The sequence below is a fragment of the Sitophilus oryzae genome, unplaced genomic scaffold, assembly GCF_002938485.1.
Source record: "Sitophilus oryzae breed Bouriz unplaced genomic scaffold, Soryzae_2.0 scaffold_54_pilon_pilon, whole genome shotgun sequence".
NCBI lineage: Eukaryota > Metazoa > Arthropoda > Insecta > Coleoptera > Curculionidae > Sitophilus > Sitophilus oryzae.
The window spans coordinates 566,249-588,223 of record NW_022147140.1 but is presented as its reverse complement, the minus strand read 5'-3'; the positions used below and the strand labels follow the sequence as shown (position 1 = coordinate 588,223).

The window sequence follows — 21,975 nt, the reverse complement described above, 5'->3', positions numbered from 1 at the left end:
TGTACCTCTAGTTCAGAAAAATGAATCAAATATGATCCTGTGGGAAAAGTGGAAATCATGTACAAGGATCACCGTTATCTTGGCAGTAGAATGAGGAAGATGCATATATTTTATTTTTCGCAAGAAACTGTTCAATTTTTAGAATAAATTTGTGTAAATGCAAAAAAAACTTTTTTCTTGAAAGCAGTACCACAATTTTATAAAACGGGCAATTAAAATACTATGGATAACGCAAACGACGCCTCGCGAATTGAAACGATATTCTATTGGTCTGACGTCACTCGCCGTTCTCGTCGACGCGCGATGGCCAGCAGCAGCCAGACGTGTTCCGTTTATGTACGTATTTAGGTGGCGTACTAAGACATTTTTGTTGCTTTTAGCGTTGATTGAAGGAGCTTTTTGTGCTTTTATTGTGCAATTATTATTTGTGTGTTCTGAAAATTTTTTAAGTCTTCGGAAATTTCTAGATACTCTAGATATTATTTCATGTATAATATCCTATACCTATCTTCAAATGTTTACGAAATATTGACAGTTGAAAAGCGGTCACTTTCCTTTGACACTTTGACAAGCTCTATAAAGTCAAGACAGATCGAGGATAAAGGTTTGCACATTTCTACTCTAGTTTTTCATAAGGTATCTAATAACACTAACCTTAACTTTTGTAAGTCCCGCTTAAATTCGAAGTTAGTATCATTCGGTAGCTTATGAAAAACTAGGATAGGAATATGTAAACCATTTTCCCCATCTCATTTGGTTCAGATTTTAGAGCTTGTCAAAGTGTTAAAATGGCCGCCTTTCAACTGTCAATATTTCGTAAACAGTTGAAGATAGGTATAGGAAATTATACACGAAAAATACCTACAATTTTCTGGAACAACTTTTTTTGAGACACCAACAACTAGAATTATTTTTAAAAGAGAATATATGAAAAACCATGCAACTTTTGTATTTAATATTTTCTTCTAAAACTTGCAGTTAAGGCTGTAGGTGGGTGTTAAAATACAATGAGTAACCCTGTACATTCAAATTTCATATACCTATGTAAGACAATATACATAATTAATGAACTTACATCAAAATGATCTTCACAACAATAAATCGTAGAAATAGTGGATAATTTCACGTTTTTCTTTTCATCTCTTCTCATGGCCTTGTACAATTTTTTTATGTTTTCGCTCATCCATTACTATTTGTAATATCACTAATTACTAATTATGTATTAATTAACACAAATAACTAAAATTTTGACTCAGATTCAACAGCGTTTAAAAGCAAACTGTGTAAAATAAACACGCGTCTGGCTCCACTAGAAGTGTCTAGTCCTAGCAGTCAACTATTAAGCTTGACCAATCAGGTTGGTTAGCGTGGTTATTTGGAGTGTGTTAATTCATTCGTGTTTGTCAAAAACTCTAACGTGATTGGTCGGGCTTAACAGTTGCCTGCTAGGGCTAGACACAAGTGGCTCCACTCAACCAGAAGAACGGCGGGTGACGTCACAGCGGCAAGGCGCGGTAAAGAGCGTTTGCCCGGCCATTTAAATTAACAATATTTAATTATTTTATATTAGAGGCATTTCTTAACCGATATCAACGATTTTTTTTTGTTTAATTTGTAATTATATGAACTATTTTTTAAAACCATTATTTAAAAACATGCATTTTCCTCATTACTTAAGCGTCTAGATTCTGCGTGCTTGGGAAGATTATTTTTAATTGCCTTTAAATGTGCATTAAATTAAAAAAAAAGTTTAAAACTAATTTTTAATAAAAGCACTTTTATGGAATTAAAATTTTATTCCTATCAAGATCTATGATAGACTGTCCAACTAGAAATGACAAGTTTAATTCAAAAGTAGATTGTTAATTATTCCTGTTAATGTCACGTCGATGCATTGTGGAAATCCTTTCCTTTCTCATTGGACATACTTTAGATACTTTTGGTGTATACAGTAGATACCCTGTGGTATTTTACAACTTGGTTCTATGTTTAGTAACATTACAAACCTATTTTAATTCATTTAACAAAGAAATTGCATAATTTCGAAGTGAAAGTGTATATTTAGTGTTTCTTTGTCCATTTCTGGTTGTGCTTAGTCTCTTCAGCAATAGAATATATTATTTTGGACAGGCGACATAAAAAAAATATGACAAAAAACAATCTATTTTTGAATTACATATAACTGCCACTGTCATTTATTCTTTAGGTTAGTTATAGCTCTTGTTAAGCGAGTGACAGTAGGACTGATTTTTCTTCAGAATGGTCTTATATAGTCTGTCCAACGAGATGATCCGTGACGGTTACTGTCGTGTCTTTTTAATTCATGAGTAAAACATTTTTTTTAATGCCGTCTGTCGAAATCTGCACTGGTTCATTAGACAGACTGTAGAGTACTAGATATATTTATGACAATTTTTTGGATTTACGATTGGTTTATTTTAAAATTCGTTTTTTTGTGAAAAATTAAGCATTACATTATCATATTTTCTTACTTGTAGGTTATTGGACCACTTCAGAGTAACTGTAGTATTTTCTTCCAAAAGCAGGGCAGTACACGAGCAATTGGGTGCCCGCGGAATCCCACCCCCACCACGGAGAGCCCCAGGCAATCGGGGCCACAAGCAGCTCGTGCATCGGGGAAGGTAAAATTTATAAATGACGTCTTAAGCAAATGATATACGGGATGGTGCATCATCGTTGGAAACATAGGAAATCCCGTGCAAATTTTGAACTCTCTAAATATAGCCTCCCCTATTAACTTTACAGCTAAAATGTAAACAGTTTTGTTAAAGGTCTGCCTATGCTGAATACACATGCCAAATTAAAACAGTTTTGGAAAAGCCGATTTTAAGTAATTTAAGAAAAGCAGCATTTATTTTAAAATTGAATTATTAAAACCTTGATTAAAACTGAACAGGTAATAATGCAAAGCCAGTGAAATGTCAACATTGTCAACATGCCTTAAGTTGTCAACTTATGAATTTATCATTGTCAAATGTAATTTGTTGTGCTGTCTACACTACTACGTTATAGTTTGGTTATAACAAGTTATAGTTTGGTTGTAGCTAAGCTTAGAGTTCCCGAAATGTATTTTTGTAATTTAAAACTGGTTCGAATGAGGCTAAAGCCTAACATTTAGAAAATACAATTTGACTTTGGCAAAATTATAGGATGACAATTTAAGGTACATTGGCATTTGTCTGGTTTTGCATTCTTCACTTTTAATTGAAAAATCGATATAGTTTTTCTTTAATTATTTAAAATCGGCATATCCAAAATTGTTCAAATTTGGCATGTGTACTCATCATACGCAGACCTTTAAAAATCCAATTAACAACTTGGCTGTAAAATTAACAGAGGAGCCAATATCTGGACAGTTCGAAATTTGCATGCTATTTCCTATGTTTCCAAGGACTATGCACCACTCGATAGACTTTTTTTTAATTTAATTTATTTTTTTTAATTTGCCTTGTATTCTATTAACGAAGACGGCTAAGACAAATCTTTGTGTAGCATCTTTAGTTCCATAAAAACTCCATTCCCAATCCGGCACGCCTACGTGAAAACCGCATTTTTGTATCTCTACTATTAAACGAGAAACCTCATAAAACACAAAAAATATAAAATATAAAACATAATAGATATGATTCGTAATCTGACGTTTTTATAGCGTAGGATCGAAAAAAACGGCGTCCAGTTGGCTTGGAAATGAACATCGATGACATTCCCCATATAATTTTACATATAAAATAACAGTAATCTTCATTTCATAGCCATCGCTGACGCCGTTTTTTTTTTCGCTCATACGGTATAATATCTCGCGTACTAATTTCAAGTTTTATAGTAAGCCCTTATGGCAGTAATATTTAAAATTCATAGCCAAAGTACTACATTGTCGTGCGGATGTAAAAATTGAGGTAATTGTCTTTGACCAAATGCTGCTACATTAATTTTTTATACGCCGAACTGTATCATTTATTTTTTATGTAGCATGTGTATCGTGTGGAAATATATACATATTATATCTTACTCTAAGTAGATTGTATCTTAACACAAAACGTGTCTTCATTTTTTTAATTAATATCATTATAGACTAATCTAAATGTAATTTTAGGACGGCGTAGCCGCCTCTTCCGCCAATAAACGACGCTGGGTCCCACCTTCGACGCTCCGGCTCCGCGATGCGGCAGCCACGCCTGAGTCTCGTAATGACCAGGTATTCCGTAAGGTGAGTAGTTCATAAAAATTACAATATCCAACTGGACGATAAGAATTTCCAACAAAGCTGTAACAGATAGGTTCGGAGCGCTGCTCAATCAAACAAAAGACTGCGTGAAATATTGTTTTTTATTTGACCACGTTGATGGTTGTAAAATTGCTTAGCAAAAGTTCTAAAAATCAATAAGCAACCGAGTTAATGTTTCTTAAGTCACTGCTTACGTAACACCAGGTACCTATGCTTAAAGTATTAGTAATTTCATATATTGTGTGGTAGTTCGTAATCAAAGACTGTTTTAACTTCCATTTAAATAAAATGGCGATAATCAATTTTCATAGTTGCATAAAGAGAATTTTATAAAAACGAACTAGGAGAGCCATCTATAGTTCATACCAAATAAACTTTAAGTCCCGTGATTAAGCTTTGCGACCGACACAGCTTTGTCCACTTTTACAGATTTTCTTTTAATCAAATTATTTTAGGAAACAATCAGATCAGCTTATTAATATCACCTGGTCTGTTTAAATGTAGGTCAAAAGTTGACTATTTCCATATCTAATAGAGGGCGCTGATTTAAGAAATTCAGAAAGAACATGAAAAAATATTTGATTTATTCACTTTATGTTCAGTATCATTGGATTCATCGATGGCAGAAGACTATGGGCACAGAATATCTAGCTACGCAACAGAAGCCTCGTTACATGTATAAAATCGTAGGTCTCAAAAGGAGACAGGCTTTAAAAGCCTGTCTCCAAATCAGATATTTTGATGCGGTAGTTTCACTACTACATAACAGAGGACGATAAATTTAAAAGAAAACAGTTTTCTACATACGAAATTTAAAAGAATTTTATGCAGTGTTGCCATTGTGTAATTTATATTGTAATATTTCCTGATAAAGCTTAGCTTCAAATTTGCTACATCATTTAAACATATTAAAATAGATTAGAGCTCTTTTTTCAAATGTTTAAGTATTTTCGCCATATTAGTTGGAGTTAAATCTTACGAGCTGAATTAAAATTACTTCCTGACGTTTGATTCTAACTGAATCCTGAATTTTGATTGTAATTCGGCGACAATATAATAAGTATTGTTCGACTATTACGACACCACTTCCTGACGTTCGATTGTGCTCATACCGTATGATCGGGAAAAAACGGCGTCAGCGATGGCTATGAAATGAAAATCGCTGTCATTTTATGTGTAAATTTATATGGGAAATGTCATCGATCGTCTTTTCCTAGACAACTGGACGCCGTTTTTTTCGGTATCGTACGGTATTTGATATATACTTGCGTATTTTTCATGACATTGCAATATTATGGTACCATGAAGCATATCAAGTGATACCGTAATATAGTACCATATTACTATACACGGCGTTCGATTGGGCTTAAACTTGGTATATTACGTATCTTCAGTGACATTGTAATATTATGGTACCATGAAGCATATCAAGAGGTACCATATACGATAGAGGTACCATATACGATACCATTTCCTGGCGTGCGATTGGACTTATACTTGGTATAGTAAGTATCTTCGGTGACAGTGTAATATGATGGTACTATGATGCATATAAAGTGGTACCTTAATATAGTACCATATTACGATACCACTTCCTGACGTTCGATTAGGTTCATATTTGATTATACTTGCGCATTTTTGATGACATTACAATATTATGGTACCATGAAGCATATCAAGGGGTACCATAATGTAGTACCATATTACGATACTATTTCCTGGCGTTCTTTGATATTGTTATTTGATATTGCATATTTTTGATGACATTGCAATATTATGGTACCATGAAGCATATACCATTTCCTGGCGTTCGATTGGGCTTAACTTGGTATAGTAAGTATCTTCGGTGACATTGTAATATGATGGTACTATGATGCATCTACTATGATGCATATATAAAGTGGTACCTTAATATAGTACCATATTACGATACCACTTCCTGACGTTCGATTGGGCTCATATTTGATTATACTTGCGTATTTTTGATGACATTGCAATATTATGGTACCATGAAGCATATCAAGGGGTACCATAATGTAGTACCATATTACGGTACCATTTCCTGGCGTTTGATTGGGCCCAAACTTGATATACTTGATAAAGATTTGTTTAATTAATAATTTTAATTTATTTTATGAATTTTAATTTATTGTACGATGTCGTGACAGCAACTTTTATGCCGAACTAATATATTATTAATTGTACCTGTGTCACTTTTTAAAATCTACCTAGGTCTATATAAATAACGTGGCAAACAGAAAAAAATTGTTTTTATAGTATTTTTTTAGTCAATTAACATTTTTTGTACTGAATTTTAATAAATCATTTCCATTATTATTAAACGTATATTTCATTACTAACGTTTCAGCATTAATAAATATCACTATCAATCGCTCTGTATATTATTAATTTTAAAGGTAGTTAAAGTTATTTTCTTAGTTAACATAATAAAGTAGTGTATATTAAAAATGTATTTTGAGAGCATATGTTTTCTAATAATATACTTAAAATTAAAACTATTTTAAAAGCCAAACGAATAATTAATATAAGTGTATCTGACAAGAAACGAAGAATAGAAAGGAATTATTATTATTTATTATACACCAGAAAAAGAATGGGAGGCCAATTAAAGTCTGTTTGAATCTGGCAACTGTGCATTTTTAGCCGAGCTTCAAGGCCGTCGACGTGCTGTCGATCTACGTCGATCCAAAACCAAAAGTTAAAAATTTCCAATTATATTCTGATTATGATATTGTCGCGCCATCAAGTATTTTATTTGTGCAATTTTAGCTCTTTCATTTCGAGTATTTTTCTGTTGCGTAGCTAGATATTCTGTGCTATGGGTCTTGCTGGAATGTCGATCTTGGAATATTTATAGATCTTGAGTTAGTACGCCGCGCCGCCGCGCCAGAAGAAAGAGTAAAGAAAAACATAAAAGTTAAAAGTAGTTGGAAAACTGTGGAAAGGGAAATAGTTAAAGTGGGAAGAAAGATGTGAAGAAATGTAATCATGAATTATAAAAAGCATATCTGCTTTTGGAAGTTCCGCAAAATATTAAGTTTTTTTGTCATCTGCTTTAAAACAATCCTCTGTTATATTAATTTTTCAGATAAATGAAGCTTATTTTGTAGTGTATAACAATATTTTGAATTATTTCAAAAGTTTAATTCATCAAAAACACGACTTAGATTTTCTACAGATAAATCAGTTTGCACAGCCTCACTAGGTTATTACTAGGTTGTTATGATCTCGTACAGAAATTTGTTGTTTGTTTAATATATTTCTTTGGAGGAGAATTATGTAATGTATCCCTTGGATGATTATGAAAATTCACTGGTTGATTTACATCGTTTATTGCAACATCTTCAACCTAAAGATAAAAATATTTAATACGCATGTATATAACTTAGTATATTTACACTGAAAATAACAAACCTCTGATTCATTTTTAACTCTTTTATTTAATCTCTCAGATATAGAAGATGAGACTTGCAGGGTTGGAGACAGGAAGCATATCCCATATTTTGGCTGGGTATTCAGTCTGGATTATACTTCTAACGTAGCTGGCTCTCCTATAAAAAATTGTTATAAAGTGCCCCGATCAAATTCGTTTGTTTTTAATCTTGCTTTCATTCAGAGGTCCTCGTTTCTAAACTTTACCCACGCTGCACGCTTCTCTTCGCACTTTAGATAATGCATTTAAATTATCTCCTCTCTTGGTCAAAGCAGCCGGAATTCGGAAAAATGAGACATCTCTTTCTGAGCGCATTGAAAACTTAATAACACAACAAAAATGAGACTTTTGACAAAAATGATAGATTTGGGTCATTGCTATCGGGAAGTGATTATTCTCTTTCCAGTTATAGATTTCAAAGTATCGGTAAAAATAATTATTGCTAATTAAAACTCACGGAAACCGTTATAGAAAAAAATATTTTTGACCAATCACTAGCGATCTGTATTATCAGATAAATGGAGGTAATCAAACTGCAATAAGTTTAAAACTACGGAATTTCCAAAGTATTTAAATTATTTAAAAAAAACACTCAAATTAATATCGTTCTGTCAGCAGCGGCAGATCAAATATTTCGTAGCAGAACAGTTGCCAACATTTACTGCAAACCTGATAAGTAGAGACAGGAAACCTTTTAAAACGTTAAGTAGGTTTACGAACAGGGCATTGCAATTTCAATAGGCATCTAAAGCTGACGAGATTATAACATGAAGCAATGTGCAGATTTTGTTGATCAGAACAAGAAACAGCAGAACACATTTTATAGTTACTAGGCAATGATAAGCAATTAGCAAAGCACTATGTTAAGTTTCCAAGTCATTAAACTTTGTGAATATATGACTGGAGATAGGGTGAGCCATAAAAACTAACCTATGGAATTTATGGGTTAAAATGAACCTAATAACCGATAAAAAAATATCCACAGAAGGCTGGATTTTTAACTCAATTTTAAAAGGTGTCGGTGAACATTCAAAGTTTTCCATTTAAATAACACGTAAAAAAATCTTTTTCCATTAAAAGTACCATAACTTTGAAACGGTTTACTATAAAAAAAATATATCGCGGATTCTTGTAGAGCATAAAATTTTGTAAAAAATCTATCAGAGAGTATTTTTTCAATCTAATAATTCGTATGTTTGAAAGCTTTGAAAAGTTAAAAAAATCAAAATATGCAGTTTTAGTGTTTATTGATTAAACATTTTCGTATTTAGAAAAAAAAACTAGATTACTCTCAGATAATTACTCTTAGATTTTTTAGGAAGTTTTATGCTCTACAAAAATCCGCGATGTACATTTTATTTTATTTATCTATTATATTATCTATTATAATTTATCTTCAAAGTTATGGACCGATACCTTTTAAAATTGAGCTAAAAATCCTGCCTTCCGGGGATATTTTCTTCTCGGTTATTAGGTTCATTTTAACCCATTAATTCCATAGGTTTGTTTTTTTGGCTCACCCTACTGGAGAATATAATCTATAGATGAGATACCCGTCTCATCAAATCTAATATAAGGGTACGTACACAAAGAAAGCTGGTTTAAAGGCGCCTATTACCAGCGCTGAAAATCGTTATCTGGTTACCAGCGCCTACAAGTCGTCTCAATAGTACACAACGACGTGTGAATGTAAAAAAGTAAGCGCCAATAATTAAATGCTGCTTTTAAGGCCCCCATTCACTGGGCGATTCACTGCTTCTAAATTTCTTAGAAATTTGGTTGCTTGGAACGGACCATTTATAAGGCGACATTCAAGCAATTTGGTTGGTTTATGTTAGGTTGTTGCCGATGTCCAGTGATTGGGCGATCCTCGTACATCCTCTTTAAATTGCTGGCAATCGCAACCCGATTCACCTTCCGCACTGTAAATCAAAAGATTGCTCGGCAACCACAATATCGCTTTTAATTTGATTGAAATGACGCACTAACCTGGAGATCTTTCGAAAATTTGATCGAAAGCGACTCGATCGGATTGCTCGTTTATCGCCTAGTGAATGGCAGCCTTTAAACACACCAGCACACAGAAAAAAAACTTATCGGCGCTTGTTGACAGCGTACATCGGCGCCGACTTTTTACCGGAACGATTTTTTAAGAATTAAAAATCGCTTATTGCCTGTGCTGGGTGTGCATATTGTTATTTTCGGCGCTCTGTCTGGCGCTCATTAACCAGCTTTCTTTGTGTGCGCACCCTAACCTTTCCTTCCAATATATGTATTTAATACCGTATGAACGAAAAAAAACGGCGTCCAGTTGCCTGGGAAATGACGATCGATGACATTTTCCATATAAATTGACAGCGATCTTCATTTCATAGCCATCGCTCCATCGCTGACGCCGTTTTTTTTATCATACGGTATGTCTAAGTAAATTCTAATTAATTTGTATTATCTGTTTATGAATTATTGGTTTTTATTACAGATCCGGGGCATTCTTAACAAACTTACACCTGAAAAGTTCCAGAAGTTGAGCGACGACTTGCTGCGCGTTGAGCTGCAGTCGCCGGTCATCTTAAAGGGCGTTATTATTCTTATATTTGACAAGGTAAGCAAAATGTATATTAGACTTTTTTTAGCAGACACAGATGTTAACTATTTTTATATTTTCATTAAAAACATTTAGGGGATCATATTTTCTGTTTGTTTTCTATATTAGTTAAGGTCTGTGCGCATTATCATATCCCTTTCGTTCCCGGAACGTAACGTTGTGATTCCGAAATATTTTAGTGGTTTTAATAGTAGTAATACACACTATCATACACGTAACGTTTTTTGTTCAGTATACCCATAAATAATATTTTGTCGGATGCCGGTAGGTGCGGATCTTGTCGGAAATTATATTAATTCTTTTAACATTGGATATATTGCAAATCTTCTGAATTTTGTCTTGTTTAATTTACTTTCAGTAGAAGTACAGTTACACATATTTTTTACGAGAAAAATGAACAAACAACACTTGAAACTGAAACGCTGCGTCTATGAATATGTACGCTATGTGCTGGAAATGTATACAAGTTGTTAACTGGACAGTTACTTATAGGGGAACAGAATGGCAACACTGCCTATTGAGAACGCATGCACTTATAGGGTTTTCTGCCGAATCGTCCCGTCGCGTGGTCTATCGACGAGCGGGCCGAGGTTGCCATATTTCAACCATGAAGCTCTTGCCGCGAGTAATAAACAAATTAACAACCTGTATACGTGTATGATAATGTGCACAGACCTTTACACCATCAAAAACTTTATTGGTAGAAATAGTAACGGTTCAAATATTACTTTTGTTTGTATTTATCTGATAATACCATTTTTTACCACTCTGCGACACACGAAATTATTCGTAAGGATGGAGTTTTATCTCTTAATCCATTTTGAAAGGTCTTCAAATCCATTGCGTCATCCTACTGTCACGGATAATTTCTAGTGTCTAATAGGTGGTCTAGAATTTAATGTGTGATGAAACTACCCTAATTGATGGAAATATGTTAAAAAAAAGACAAAAAGTGGGCCGATATATCTTTCTTTTATGCAATATTGTCGGATTTTCCATAAAAAAATGAAAACGACAAAGAAAGCGTCTTGAATAGTATTACAACAAAGGTTTGACTTTTAATATGTCAACAATTAATTATGTTGCTACATTATTTATACCTAGATTATAATATACATTTTGGCGCTTCTAATAACGCGTTTAACTCTATTTTTGTTTTCGTATATAATCGTAAATATATAATATATAATCGTAAATATATAATATATAATCGTAAATATATAATCGTTTATAATCGTAAATAGGCCTATCTTAGTAGGAACCGGCAAGACTGCTGTTCATTGTGTCTCTGTTTATCGAACGGTTATAACGTAACTTGGGTATCTTTTATCTTTGTGTTACTCTTTAAAATACTGACCAGCTATTTCAAACGATCAAAAAAGGTAATGGTATATCTTATTTTTAGGCCCTAGATGAGCCCAAATACTCGTCGATGTACGCTCAGCTGTGCAAGCGGCTGAGCGAAGAAGCGCCCAATTTTGAAAAAGGTGACGGCACAACAAATACTTTCCGTATTCTTCTTCTTAATAAGTGCAAGGTAAGCTTAAATTTTAGTTTTCTGTGCGGCGAAATATCAAGATATTGTTCTGTAACCGTGATGGTATTTGTTACAGGTAGAGTTTGATAATCGTGCAGCTGCCTTAGAACGCAATATCAATGGATTTAGTGAAGATGGCACCTTACTCGATCGCGACGAGAGGGAGGAGAGGCGTCAAACTGCCAAACGTAAAATGTTGGGCAACATTAAATTTATTGGAGAGCTTGGCAAGCTTGAAATTCTATCAGAAAACATATTGCATAAGTGTATTAAAGTAAGTTTATTTTTTTATTAGGTACAATAACTTCGATTGATTTTGATGATCGCAATGTTTCTTTAGAATACAGTGGAGGCTCGTGGGTATATCGGGTGCGTCTCAAAAGTAGCTCACCCCTATAACTTTTTTATTTTTTCAGATAAAAACGAGACTTGGTATGTTAGTATATGACATAAATTAATATTGATTGACGTATTCGATTGTTTTTGGTCACTTCATGTTTCACTAGAAATTACTACAACTCTTGATTTTTAAATGACACTCTCGGATTTTTTTTTACTTTATTTGATAGAAAATGTCTGTGAATCTGAATAGAATGACATATCGTCGGACTCTGAATAGAATGATATATCATATGTCAACTTTTGTAACATGCGTTTTATAACCACAATTTGACTCGAAATAACGTGTGTGGTATCAAATTATTTGTAAAAAAATGCTTTTTCCAAATATACTAACGAGCCACCCTTGTTCCATTTGAAAAAATTGAGATATGATTAAAAATACCATTTGGGCATCTTTTAACTGGTCAGAACAAGACACGAAAAACGACGATTAAATCTATTTTTCCAAGGATCCTTGATTAAAAATTAGTGTTTTTAACACAACCATTAATAACACCCTTGTTTATATATTCTTAAAGTTGCCCAACCGACTAGACAAAATGTGCTGCCAACTGGAGGACAAATCGTGAACCTTTCGGGGCGGAGTCAAAAATATCGATTATTTTCGTTATTTTCCTCAGAGTAATGTAATAATATAGCCCGGGTTTCTGCGAACTTTAATAGTGATCAGCTGATTAATAAATTTAAACGAAACTTTTATTTTATTGTAAATTGTGGATTATTTTTGCCTGTTATTTTAAGAATTCTAAACCGTATTAACAAAGAAATTATGTTGGTACATTATTTATAGTTTATGATAATGTTAATTGTTGATAATTAATATTCAAAAAAAGTTACATACCTATTTTAATTTGATTTAATGCAGGTTTATTAAAGAATCATTTCATTCTTAGATTATTTTATTCTAAATTGATTGTTTAACGAATTTTACGATATTTTTTTTTGAAAACAAAACTTTTTACATTCTTGATTAAATGTTCAAAAAATTGCAACTTGCTTCAATATTATTTGACATTAAAATAAATATATTTACTTTATTACACCAATTAAATCTTTATTAATGTAAAATATGGCCAGAGTTTTAAAATCAAGTTTGCTTTAACTTTGTATGTGTAAAGAATTATAAAAACTAAAAATTTCGTTATTTTAACTCACACACAAATCCCGTTAAACCATAAAACTTTCTAAAAGCAGGATACATGTCTAACTGAAATAATTCAAGTACATTTTCATTAAAAAAATGTATCAGGAAAATAATTTAATTAGATAATGCAAAAATTTATTTTTTATTCTGTTTCATATTATGGTCTTCAGTATTTTCAATACACAGGGTGTTTTCTACGACGTTCTCTATAGGTTTCTCGAAAACTACTGCAGATAGAGAGTCGGTTAAATGGGGAACTGTGTATGGGGTAGTGATATTATGAAGTTTTAGTTTGCGTAATGTAAGTTGTAAAGAACCGTTTAATAATATATTCTGTGTTTTTATGTTATAAATCATAACAGAGTAAGAATACCATGCCAACTAAGTGAAATTAGCCAAGAAAGAAAAGAATTGGCTATAACTATAACTTTGTATCTAACTGTAATTTTTCGATAAAAACATATATACCTATATCGCTGAAAAGCTTAAAAATGGTGATTTTTATGAAGTCATGGCCAACTATGGTCAAAAATTACAGGCTTTTGAAAAAATCAGAAAACACAAACTCATTAGGTATGTAATTATCTACAACTTGTATCTGAAAACTTTTTGTCTAAAATATATTATAATGGAATTAGGGACAAGTTTTAAAATAGCAAAAATCCGAAAGGCGCCCACAAAATTGCAATTCTTTCCCCATTTAACCGACTCTCTATTTCCAGTAGTTTCCGAGATACCCATAGAGAACATCGTAGGAAACTCACCCTGTATAGTATTTTGAAACTAACTATTATTATTATTTTACTAGTTTAATTTGATTAATAAGACTAGATTAATTTAATTTCAAATAAATTTGATCAGATTTTTTTCGTATATTCTGCTACGAGAAAACCAAGATTATATGACAACGCACTTTTCAACGAAGTTGAAGGAAGATATAGTGTATCTATCACAATACTTAATAGAACTACTACAATTACAAGAAAAACAAAAAGAAGAAATACCCAAATACCCCTTCAGCTACTACTCAACTACAAAATAAACGAATATAATCTCTTAAAAAACACTAAACAACTACTTATTCTTGTATTCTAGACTGAACAAATTATCAATTTGATTACTAATTTATCAAACAAAAAGAAAAAATAACAAAATTATCCCTTCACCTACTACTTAACTACAAAATAAACTATAAAAACACTACTAAACTATTTTTGGTCTAACACTAACATGCTACACTAAACACTATAATTAAACTTAATAAATTAATCTAATTTTACACTACAACTGCAAAGAAAAAAGAAATAAGAACATTTTCTAAAACTAGAAGAAACAGAACTTCCATACGTGCGACCAGGATAATAGGTCAAGGGGACAAAAATATAAAATACTTTAAAATGTGCATTCAGAAAGAAAAAATACCTCAAAAATTATCTAAACAAACATTTTTATTTATCAGTGAGAAACATCGGCCTCGTCGGCGTTGAAGAATTTGTCGGGTATTTACAATGGTCGAATTGTATAATTGCCAGCTTTTATAGCATATCTAATAGATAAAAAGTATCTGGTCGATAAGTAACCAATTGGCACAGTCCGAAAATTATCGATTTTTATTTTCTCTGTTTTTATTGGTAGCTTCAAAATTCAGAGTAACAAAAAAAATATTTCTGTAGGGAAACCGGTCCTGCCATCTAGTAGTCTTAGTCCATAAACGTCTTAGGTTGATCTACTTTAAAAATATATATACAAGGATAACACTCTAGATTCAAAATTAAAACGCGATTTTTTTTAAAGCAAAAATGTCAAAAGTTGGCATATTATATGCCATTCTATTCAGACTGTCATTTTCTATTGAATAAAAATATACCGAGGCAGCCATTTAAAAATCAAAAGTTGTAGTCATTCCTGCTGACAGAGAAAAACAATTGAATACTAAATATACCAAATCTCGTTTTTTTTCTAAAAAAAAAAATAAAAAGTTATAAGGGTGAGCCACTTTTGAGACGTACCTGGTATAGGAAGAGCCTCATCTTCCTATACAGGGTACGTCTCAAACTGAGGTAACATAACATGAGGTTAAAAACCTATGAAGTATTATTCTGCGTTGTCCTTCTTTTTTAACGGTACGAAAATTATTAGGTTTAGTACCCAGATATTTCAAAAAAAATTTAAATACCTATTGCCTACCTTGCCTGTTATCGTTAAATATGGCGGACATTTTTGACTCCTTAATATTTGTCTTTTTTACAGTTTCATTTCGTTTTGGAAAAGGAGTTTCATGTTCAGAGATTCATTTTAAAGAAAACACTCCTTCAAATTCAACTCCTCTTCGGTATTTTAAAATAAATCATACCGGCGGAGAAAAGCCTACCCTTCAAATTTCAATAATATTTGTTTCGTTGAATTTTAAAAACTGTTAAAATTCCACCTTACTTGTGTGTAATCGAGTTAAAAATACTGTATCTAATAGCCATCAAATAATTTAAATTTGGAAACACAAACAATCTAAATAATTCTCGCCCTAAATATACTAAGAAAAACAAAATCATACGCTAATTAATTCACTCACGCTGTTCTCACTACTCAGCCACGACACTTTAAATCGAGACGTCGCGTCGCACAGATCGAGACGTCGCATTTTTCAATAGTCAATAGTCATATGATTTAAACTACCAGTAAAAAGACGCCCAAGCGTCAAATATCTCGCCTCGACCCTGCGATAGAGAAGATCCGTCGACCGTCTCGTTACATGATTTTAAAGGCGGGGGGCCACTGCGAGCGAAACTAAACTAAGCCAAGCGAAGATAAGATTTTTAAAAATCAGCTCCCATACTTATAAATGCATCAGCGGCCACTTGAGCGAAAGTAAACAAAAATATATGAACGAAGATTCAAATCGTAGTTGTAGTTTCGCTCGTTTTAGTTCGTGACAGGTTCCAGCGAATTTTTCGCAGCGATTAATTCTATGACAGCACAGATACAATAGAAAAACGCAGCTAACTTAGCTGACTACTTAGCGAAAATCGTTCCCAGTGGCCGATGAAATTTATTTTCGTTTAGTTACCGTTTGTTTTTATATTCTTAGCTTAGTTTAGTTACGCTCGCAGTGGCCGCCTGCCTTAAATCGTCGGTGATAATAGGTAGGCAATTCAAACTAGAATTATTTCGCCTCTGCCGAGTCGCGTTCTTTTTGGGCTGGGTTTACGCGGCTTATATGTTGCGCCTGGAGCTGGATGTATACCGGGTGCGTCTCAAAAGTGGCCCACCCCTATAACTTTTTTTATTTTTTCAGATAAAAAAACGATATTTGGTATGTTAGTATATGACATAAATTAGGATTGATTGATGTATTCAATTCTTCTCGGCCACTTTCTGTTTCACCGGAAATGATTACAACTTTTGATTTTTAAATGGCTCCCTCGGTATTTTTTTATTTTATTCGATAGAAAATAACATTCTGAATAGAATGACATATATGTCAACTTTTGAAATTTTTGCTTAAAACAAAATTGTGTTTTAAATTTCAATCTAGAGTGCCATGGCTCTGTTAAAAACACTAATTATTAATCAAGGAGCCTTGGAAAATGAGATTTGATCGTCTAATGTTTTTAGTGTCTTGTCCTGGCCGGTTAAAAGATGCCTAAATCGTATATTTAATCAAATCTCAATTTTTTCCAATGGAACGAGGGTGGCTCATTAGAATATTTGGAAAAAGCATCTTTTTTACAAATAATTTGATACTACACACTTGGTATTTCGAGTTAAATTGTCGTTATGAATCGGGTGTTGCAATTTCAAATAAACCATATGTGAAAATGTCAAAAGTTGACATATGATATGTCATTCTATTCAGAGTGTCATTTTCTATCGAATAAACTAACAAAATACCGAGGGTGCCATTTAAAAATCAAAAGTGATAGTCATTTCCGGTGAAACGTGATAGTCATTTCCGAAAACAATTGAATACGTCAATCAATCCTAATTTATGTCATTTACTAACATACCAAATCTCGATTTTTATCTGACAAAATGTAAAAGTTATAGGGGTGAACCACTTACTTTTAAGACGCACCCGGTATATAAATTATCTTTTTTTATTTGTTTTATTGTGTTGAATGTGTTTTATTGTGTAGAATTGTTTTAAGTTATACTGGGAATAAATAAAAAGCTAGATACAAAAAATAAATTGTTCCTTAATTTTAAAGGTTCCGCCACTGCTAGAATATAGAAAAGTGTTTAGGTGTAGTGCGATAGATTTGGATAATCTTGTCATGTCATTATTACACATTTTCAATGTTTATCTAGTGAGTCTATATATATCTATATATAGTCTATACAGGGTGTTTCAAAACAAATGCGAAAAACTGCAGGGGGTGATTCCTTGTTCAAAATAAAGGGTAGTTTGCTTCATAAACGTTGGGTCAAAAGTCAACCATTAGGGAGATATTGCAGTACAAAGATGGCGGAAAAATAATGTTTTTATTTTTTATCTTGAAAACGAAAATAGATAGACTAATAAAATTTTATGGAAGCATTACTGTTATGAAAACACGCTTTCTGGTAATTTTTTCACTTTTTTAAAATGAGTGGAAGGGGTTGAAATAAACTACCCCTATCATTCTTGTTAACGAAATTTAAAGAAAAAATTTATCAAATACATGCAAAAAAATTAATTTGGATAGTTTAGTTTGTTTAGAAACTTTTTTATCTCTTGTATTTTTTTGATAAAACTCACCGATTTGAAATTAAAAAATAAAATGTAAAGCATTACATGTCAGGACAAAAAACATTTTCTGATAAAGAATCTAGTGGGCTGCTGTAATTTTTTTAGGAAAAAATCTAGTCGGCCGCTGTTACTTTTTAGGATGTTCCTAATATTATTTTATTTGACATTATTCTACTGCAATACGTTATTATCTAGATGATTTTTATTATCGTTATTATCACTATATTCTTAATCTAAAAATATTTTTTGTCCTGACATGTAATGCTTTACATTTTATTTTTTAATTTCCAATCGGTGAGTTTTATCAAAAAAACACAAGAGTTAAAAAAGTTTCTAAACAAACTAAACTATCCAAATTAAAGCATTTGCATGTGTTTGATAAGATTTTTCTTTAAATTTCGTTAACAAGAATGATAGGGGTAGTTTATTTCAACCCCTTCCACTCATTTTAAAAAAGTAAAAAAATTACCTGAAAGTGTGTTTTCATAACAGTAATGCTTCCATAAAATTTCATTAGTCTATCTCTTTTCGTTTTCAAGATAAAAAATAAAAACATTGTTTTTCCGCCATCTTTGTACCGCGATATCTCCCCAATGGTTGACTTTTGACCAAACGTTTATAAAGCAAACTACCCTTTATTTTGAACAAGGAATCACCCCATAAAGTTTTTCGCATTTGTTTTGAAACACCCTGTATATATGGTCTATCTCACAGTACATCTTTCTATTTCTTCCCAAGGAACATTTTGAGTACATTGGCAATAGAAATTTATTGTTTCTAGAGTTTTACGACCTCGGACTGCTTTAATAAAATTTAAATTCTATTATTTTGCCTAGGAATTATTGGTTCGTAGAGGAGATGATCCTTCAGAAGATCTTGAGTGTTTATGTCAAATTATGCGCACATGTGGCCGCATTCTGGACACGGACAAGGGTCGGTATCTCATGGACCAGTATTTTGACAGAATGCGTACACTGGCCAATAATATGGACCTGCAGCCCCGGATAAGGTATATATATTTTTCAGGGAAAGTTGTATGTCTTCAGATTTTTAGATTGTAGTAACTTTAGTTTTACGGCCTGAGTTGGTACTCCGTCTGGTGCATAGAGTCAAATTAAACAACAGTCTGAAGATTTGAGCTTGCACATTTATTTATTTATTCTAAAAACTAGTATACACCTATTATGTACATACTTTTATATACTGTTTTTTACATTTCAATAAGCTATTCTGTTTCGTTATCATTTAATTAGTTTAGTTCATTCATTTTAGTTTATTAACAGTTTGTCGAACTACTACACTACTCAAAACAATTCATATTTGAATAAAAGTAATTAACACATATTTCTAAATGAAGCATGCATTCTTCTGCCTTTCTCTTGTGAGTTTTTTTTAGGATAATTAGATTACACATTGACATGTAATTTTTAGTCGGCCGACTATTTAGTTGCAAAAGTGAAAACAATACATTCTTATGGAGCCCATCTGCCCAATATTACGCTGACAGGCAATTTTTAATCGGCCGACTATTGAGTTGCATATTTGTAACCAGTATATACTTATGGAGCCGCGCTCACATGCAATCAAACGGTCGGCCGATCGGCTCCTTAAGTATTTGTTTTCAATTTTGGCAACTAAATAGTAGGCCGACTAGAAATTAAAGGTCAACGCGTAGGCTTATTGTTTCGAACTTTCCTTCACAGTATCCAAACTATTTAAAACCGTTAAGTCAGGGAATTCAAAGTGTCTTGTTTTTCAAATTAATATTTCTTTTTAGAATATATGCGATAATTTTTATAGTAGTTTATTAGTTTAGACTTCTACGTTAGTATTGGCTCAACATTTATTTTTCTGCTTTAAGTCATCGCATTTCATGTTTTTATTTTCCAAAACCCTAGAATGTTTTTGCCAGTTCAATTATTTATTTTGTTAAGTAATTTTATTGCGACAAAATTAGTGGAAATAATAGTGTTAAATCAACATTCTCATATCTTTATTATTGAGGTTCAATTAATTTGTTGTTTTTCAAATTATTTTTTGATAATTGATTTGTTCAATTAGACATCATTTAGAATATTGTTCTTGTACTTGTAATATAAAACTTGAAAACTAACTATGTACATAAAACAAAACCAAATTAAAATTTGGATCATATGCCATAAAAATAATTTTCCTTTATTTGGTTGAATCAGGTTTATGTTGAAAGATATAATTGACTTGAGGACTGATGAATGGATGCCCAGAAAAGCTACTGTTGTAGAGGGGCCTGTTCCTATTGCACAGATAAGACCTGCAGATGATGATCGACCAGGTTTCAGAAGGTAGAATAAAAATTAAAATTTAACTTTTTATAAAAAATCATGCATGGACATTAAACTGAAAATAAATAATTTTATTTCATTGGTACAAAGAATGTTATTATTTGAATGTTATCTATTCAAATTTAGGCTACAGTGTCATTAATATAACTTTACCAATAGCTTTCTAGCTATTAGGTTTTTAGATTTGTCACAGTAAAAGAAACTTAGAAGGTCTATAAACTGAGTTTTTTCTTTATTGTAATTTAGTCAAAATAAGAACGAATAATAATAACAAGTAAAAATATTGAACTCTTTTAGCATAAGACTAGAAATATAAGGAACAAAATTTTTGATACTATTTCGATTTTTAATTAGAACATATATATATATATATATATATAATATATTATATATATATATATATATATATATATATATATATATATATATATATATATATATATATATATATATATATATATATATATATATATATTTATATATATATATATATATATATATATATATATATATATATATATATATATATATATATATATATATATATATATATATATATATATATATATATATATATAAATATAAAAAGAAATGCGTATCGAAAGTGGCGAATGGAGAAATGCGTATCGAGGTGCGTCTCGAAAGTGGCCCACCCCTATAACTTTTTATTTTTTTTCAGATAAAAAAAACAAGATTTGGTATGTTAGTATATGACATAAATTAGGATTGATTGACGTATTCATTTGTTTTTGGCCACTTTTTGCTTCACCGGAAATGACTGCAACTTTTGATTTTTAAATGGCACCCTCGGTATATTTCTACTTTATTTGATAGAAAATGACACACTCTGAATAGAATGACATTAATATCATATGTTACCTTTTGACATTTTCGCTTAAAAACAAATCGTATTTTAAATTTCATTCTAGAGTGCAATGGCTGTGTTAAAAACACTAATTTTTAAGCAAGGTGCCTTGTAAAAATAGTTTTGATCGTCTAATATTTTTCACTCTCTCAGGTCTCATCCTGGCCGGTTAAAAGACGCCCAAATTGTATTTTTAATCATATCTCAATTTTTTCAAATTGAACAAGGGTGGCTCATCAGCATATTTGGAAAAATCATTTTTTTACAAATAATTTGGTACCATACACTTGGTATTTCGAGTCAAATTGTCGTTATCAACTGCATGTTACCATTTCAAATAAACCATATGCGAAAATGTCAAAAGTTGACATATGATATTATAATGTCATTCTATTGATAATGTCATTTTCTATCGAATAAAGTAGAAATATACCGATAGTGCCATTTAAAAATCAAAAGTTGTAGTCATTTCCGGTGAAACAGGAAGTGACCAAAAACAATTGACTACGTCAATCCATCCTAATTTATGTCATATACCAATATACCAAATCTCGTTTTTTTATATGAATAAATAAAGAAGTTATAGAGATGAGCCATATTTGAGACGCACCCGGTATATACTAAAAAGAATAAAAATGTAATCATTATTGTTCTTCATGTTTCAGTAATTTTAAT

The 21,975-nt window shown here is 31.8% G+C and overlaps 1 protein-coding gene across 1 annotated transcript in view; it reads left to right on the top strand.

The window, feature by feature from the left end:
* Positions 1-2,498: 2,498 nt before the first annotated feature.
* Positions 2,499-21,975, top strand: part of LOC115886991 (eukaryotic translation initiation factor 4 gamma 2) — a 31,568-nt gene continuing 12,091 nt past the window's right edge. The window contains exons 1-7 of the mRNA XM_030906320.1: positions 2,499-2,642; positions 4,115-4,228; positions 10,180-10,302; positions 11,711-11,842; positions 11,919-12,116; positions 18,951-19,123; positions 20,307-20,435. Coding sequence (XP_030762180.1) covers positions 11,738-11,842; positions 11,919-12,116; positions 18,951-19,123; positions 20,307-20,435 — 605 coding nt within the window. The 5' untranslated portion in view covers positions 2,499-2,642; positions 4,115-4,228; positions 10,180-10,302; positions 11,711-11,737. The remainder of the gene's footprint in view (positions 2,643-4,114; positions 4,229-10,179; positions 10,303-11,710; positions 11,843-11,918; positions 12,117-18,950; positions 19,124-20,306; positions 20,436-21,975) is intronic.